This window comes from Rissa tridactyla, chromosome 8 (genome assembly GCF_028500815.1).
Source record: "Rissa tridactyla isolate bRisTri1 chromosome 8, bRisTri1.patW.cur.20221130, whole genome shotgun sequence".
In the NCBI taxonomy this organism is placed as follows: domain Eukaryota; kingdom Metazoa; phylum Chordata; class Aves; order Charadriiformes; family Laridae; genus Rissa; species Rissa tridactyla.
The window spans coordinates 18,575,990-18,581,441 of NC_071473.1; the positions used below are offsets into that span (position 1 = coordinate 18,575,990).

General features: G+C 53.9%; 1 protein-coding gene across 1 annotated transcript; it reads left to right on the forward strand.

The window, feature by feature from the left end:
- The first annotated feature begins 271 nt into the window (after nt 1-271).
- Nucleotides 272-4,274, forward strand: LOC128914034 (galanin receptor 2b-like). Its single transcript, XM_054212558.1, has 2 exons — nt 272-660; nt 3,536-4,274. The coding sequence occupies exons 1-2, from the start codon at nt 287-289 to the stop codon at nt 4,272-4,274; spliced, it is 1,113 nt and encodes a 370-aa protein (XP_054068533.1). The 5' UTR covers nt 272-286.
- The last annotated feature ends 1,178 nt before the right edge of the window (nt 4,275-5,452 follow it).

Below are 5,452 nucleotides of genomic sequence, written 5' to 3' on the forward strand. Positions count from 1 at the left end.
AAGGCAGTATCTGAACATGGGCTGCGGATTCGTTCCAGGGCCAGAATGGGGCAGCAGGGCACCCCTTGCCCCCAGTGTAACCCTACCTGTCCTCCAGGTCAGCAGCGTCCAGAGGAACCTGCTGAAAAGCATGTGGGTCACAGAGCTGAAAACAGGGAACGGGGCTCTGTGTCTCCAGTGAGCCAACAGGCCCATCAGCCAAGTTAAGAGGCTAAGCAGTGTTTCTCCAGTATCTCACATCTTTCTCTGTGTTGCCCCAGGCTCCAGCATCTCACCACAACACAGAATGACGGAGCACGAGGACTTTGCAAGCTTGGCTGCGTACTGGAACTCATCCGACAGTTACCAGTTCAGCCCTGCCAGTGTCATTGTCCCTGTGGTCTTCTCCCTCATCTTCCTCCTGGGCACAGTGGGCAACAGCCTGGTGCTGGCAGTGCTGCTGCGCAACGGGCAAATGGGCCACAACACTACCAACCTCTTCATTCTCAACCTCAGCCTGGCTGACTTCTTCTTCATTGTCTTCTGCGTGCCTTTCCAGGCCACCATCTACTCCCTTGAGGGATGGGTCTTTGGCTCCTTCATCTGCAAGATTGTCCACTTCTTCATCTACCTCACCATGTATGCTAGCAGCTTTACTCTGGCCGCCGTCTCTGTGGACAGGTAACAGTCTAAAGATGCCCTTGGGCGGGGGAAGAAGGGCAGTCTGAGAAGCTGGACTGAGTGAGGGCATGGGAAGATTGTGGCCCACCACCATGGCAGGTGGTTCCAAGCCCAGTGGTATTGATCCATGCCAAAGGCAGTTTGGGGACTAGTTGTGTCTCCTTTAGAATCATAGAATCACCTCGGTTGGAAGGGACCTTTCAGATCATCTAGTCCAACCATCAACCTAACACTGACAAAAACCAGCACTAAACCATATCTCTAAGCATTACGTCTACCTGTCTTTTAAGTACCTCTAGGGATGGTGCCTCAATCCCTTCCCTGGGCAGCCTGTTCCAATGCTTAATAACCCTGTCAGTGTAAAAATTGTTCCTAAAATCCATCCTAAACCTCCCCTGGTGCAACTTGAGGCTGTTTCCTCTTGTCCCATGGCCTGTTCCTTGGGAGAAGAGACCGACCCTCCCTGACTACCCCCTCCTTTCAGGGAGCTGTAGAGAGCAAGAAGGTCTCCCCTCAGCCTCCTCTTCTCCAGGCTGAACACCCCCAGCTCCCTCAGCCGCTCCCCACAAGACTTGTGCTCCAGACCCCTCACCAGCTCCGTTGCCCTTCTCTGGACACACTCCAGCACCTCAATGTCTTTCTTGGTGTGAGGGGCCCAAAACTGGACACAGCACTCGAGGTGGGGCCTCACCAGTGCCCAGTACAGGGGGACAACCACTTCCCTAGTCCTACTCACCACACTGTTCCTGACACAGGCCAGGATGCTCTAACAACCCCCAAGCAGCACTCCCAGCTCTCTCGCGTGCAAAGCTGGTGCTGCTCCTGCCTGCGCTTTCTGCAGGAAAGACCTGCCTTCTGGTTAGAGCACTTGAGACCCAAGCTCAGCTCCCCACCATGCCACCGACTCTCACTGAGAGTCACCTATCTCTGTATTAGAGATGCCACTCAGAGGGCAGTAGCTATCCCCAAGCTCCCATTGAAGAAAAGCATCATGTGCAGGCAGCAAGGTAAACAGAGGGCACCGTTAGAGAAGTCACGTAAATACCTGAGGGATCCCAGTCCTGCAGTAAACACATCTCTCATTCCCCAGGGGCTGCCAGCCCAGCACAAATTCTGTCATCTAGCAATTCCTGTTCCCCCACTGCCCCCAGCCTTCCCGCACCCTGCATAGAAAGGCACCCGCACCGTGAGCCAAGTCCCTTCTTGCAAGGTCACCCAGGACACACTGGCCCTGATCGATGCCACCTACGTTGTTCCCAAGGGCTCTGTAAGGCCACTGTGTCAGCTGCCCCACTTCTGACTGAGCCCACACTCACAGTCCAGGATGCGGAAGGGGTCCCCACTGGGGTGAGCTCCAGCCTTGACTGAGACAGAGAACACGTCCTGTCCCATCTTGCTCCCTGTGCTTGCTTCCAAAGTACCAAGACAAGATAGGGCCAGACAGCCTGCTGCAATGAGGAGGTTCACAGCACTGCAGTAGAAGGAAACTTCAGAACCAGGGAATAACGGGGATGGGTTAAATCCCAGCGAAAAGTGTGGCTGGGCTACTCTTCCGGCCCCTTTCCACTTTGTCCTGCTCCCAGGTGCCACCTGCAGAAACAGACACCTGGACCCAAACAGTGATCTGACACTTCAGCGATTCATCCACCCGGAGGTTCCAGCATCACCTGGTTGGGGCAAGGGGGCTTGTGCAGAATCCACGACAGAAATATCCCAGTCCTCTGGGATTCCAGTGGTTACAGAGTTTGGCTGCTGTCAGGAGGAAGACCTGAGATTTCTCATGGTCTAAGCCTCTTGCTTCCTTTCATGTGAGTGCAGCCTGCCTCTCCAGCCAGCTCAGAACTGGGGACAGTATCTTGAAAAAAAAGGACTTTTTGGCAAGGTGCTAGTGCCTGTGTTCTCTCCCTTTCTGGTTGCACTTGTGTGCTGTAGTGCAGTGCTCCACCCAAGAGGTGGCTGCATTTCAGCTTGACATGAAGCGATTCTCACAGAGCTGCCAGTCAGTTTTCAGGATGACAGGACCAGCAAGCAGCAAGGGTTTTGTCACACATGTGACCCTTCGCACCAACTGCGTGTTTTATCTACCTGTTCTGCTGGCCTTACAGTGCATCAAATGAGCATCCTCCTGCGGTTGCCAGCAGGCTGAGGCTGCAGCAGTTGCACTCCTGCCAGTGCTGACAGCTCCTCTCCATCCCCTACCCACAAGCACCAAGCCACCTTCTCTCCTTGCTGACATCTACATCTTTGCCTGATGATGTGCCTGGAGGTGAGGGAGCAGAGCTGGCCATCACACCATGCCTGGTCACTGTTGCTGCGGGGAGCAGACATATTATCACTGCCTGCTTTGGGCTGGCCTGAGAAAGCAGACGGTATCAAAAGGCAAGGGCCCACTTGGTGCCTTTAGTACCACGGTGGAGGCAGCCACAGCTCCAGTGAGCAAATCTCTCACTGATCTGAAAGCTGGAGAAGGCTGGAAAGATGCCTTCAGTTGGCAGGAGCCTGCATGGTGCCCCGTCACCCAGTGAAGCTTCCCCAGGTCTTGAATCCTCAGTTCAGACCTCTTTCTGCTGGATAAAGTCTACCAAGCAGTGGATATCTGCATGGTCTCCACAGCAGAATCTCTCTGGCCGTAGCGCAGGGACATTCCTTGCCATGTATGGAAGGCTGAGCCAGCCTAAGCCTGTGGGAAGAGAAGCATCTTTGCTATAAAGAGAAAAGCTGCTTTACCCCAGGACCGTATCTTAAAGAGGGTGTGAGATAACATGTAAGGCCACTGCTCAGGGACCTTCAGGAGAATGAAGGAAACTCTTGTCCCTAGTGGTCAGGTAGAGCTTGGCTGAAATCTCAGTGCTGGTTGCTTTGCTTTCCTCTCCAGGTATCTGGCCATCCGCTATCCGCTGCGCTCCCGGGAGCTGCGAACCCCCCACAACGCAGTGGCTGCCATGGCTGTGATCTGGGGCCTCTCTGTGGTCTTTGCTGGGCCCTACCTAAGCTACTATGACCTGATGGAGTGGGAGTCCAGCTACATCTGCATGCCTGGCTGGGAGGAGTGGAGACGCAAGGTCATGGACACCAGCACATTTGCCTTTGGCTATGTCATCCCAGTGCTGGTCATCAGCCTCTCCTACACCAGGACCATCAAGTACCTATGGACAGCAGTGGACCCACTGGAGGACATATCAGAATCCAAGAAGGCCAAGCGGAAGGTAACCAAGATGATCATCATTGTAACCATCCTTTTCTGCCTCTGCTGGCTGCCCTACCACGTAGTCATCCTCCGATACCTCTACGGAGACTTCCCCTTCAATCAGGCCACCTACGCCTTCCGCCTGCTGTCCCACTGCATGGCCTATGCCAACTCCTGCCTCAACCCCATTGTCTACGCCCTGGTCTCCAAGCACTTCCGTAAGGGCTTCAAAAAAGTTTTCAGCTGTCTCTTGAGGAAAAAGCACCGCAACAAGGTGCATGTGGTGCACGCTGCCCACATTGTGCCTGGATTTGAGGCAGGCTCCACTGAAGTGTCCCAGATGCATGAGGAGAATAACGGGTGTGAGCTGAAACCAGCCTCCATGGCAGTCCCCTCCAGTTCCTCCAAGCCCCTTCATATTTCTTAGTGGCCAAGCTCTGCACCATCTGCCAGCTTGGCTGTGTCACCAGCTTCAGGCCACCCTTTCCCACTGGGTGAGAGAGGATGCTGGAAAGGCAAGCCAGAACTGCTATATACTGCTTGTGGCCTTGCCGTTGCTTCCCATTCCATGCAACAACTGATTTCCTGAGCCATGTCCCCACAACATGCTGCATGCAAGTGAAGGAATAGACACAGACTTGCTCCTGATCCTCAGACCACCTAGACTCCAAGGACTTAAGCTCCAGCTCCTCCGTTGGCTCTCATCCTTCCAACTCCTCTGCTCCATGGCTTCACTATTCTGGACACACTGGTTAGTTGTCAAAGAATCTCTTCTGCCTCTCAGTGCCCCATCTGGCCAGACTGACGCCCACAGTAGGAATGGCAAGGGAGACGGGCAGTGCCAGGCAAGCAAAGGTGGCATGGAAAGCGGCTGGCACAGCGCATGGATGGCTTTGGTGCTGGCTGCGCTGCTCTCCCAATGACTGGGTCCTCCTCTGGGTTGTGGGGTGAACTGTGGGCTCTCTGAATGTGTGGGATGTTGCTGCTGTACATACTAGAGAAATGTCTTTCTAACCCAGAGCAAATAAATGTACTTCCCTCATCCCGGCAATCGTGGAGCCTGGGTGGTCATCTGGGGTGGGGATGAGCTACCCCATACTTCAATGAGGGCCTTTTTCCTAACTGGTGTAAACTACAGTGCACCGTGAAAACCAGCACTGACCAAAGTCTGCAGAGTCAAACCCTATCTGGTGTCCCCACTCTTTCTCCATAGCCGTGTTTACTGACATGGTCGCCAGGTCCCTGTGCAGGTCAGTGCACAGCTGATATTTTTCTCCCAAGATAAATGACTAAGAGTGTCATCCAGATGCTCCTTGACCTCCAACAGGCTTGGTGCCATGACCACTTCCCAGGGGAGCCTGTTCCAGTGACCGGCCACCCTCTCAGTGAAGAACCTTTTCCTAAAGTCCAACCTGAACTTCCACTGGTGCAGCTTCACTCCATTTCCTCGTGGCTGCCATTTGACTCCAGTTCAACTTGCCATCAACCCAAAACCCCAGATCTCTTTCTGAAAGGCTGCTCTCCAGCCTCCTGTCCCCCAGTTTGTATGTATAACCAGGATTACCCCATCCAAGTTGAGAATCCGGCACTTGCTCTGTTAAATTT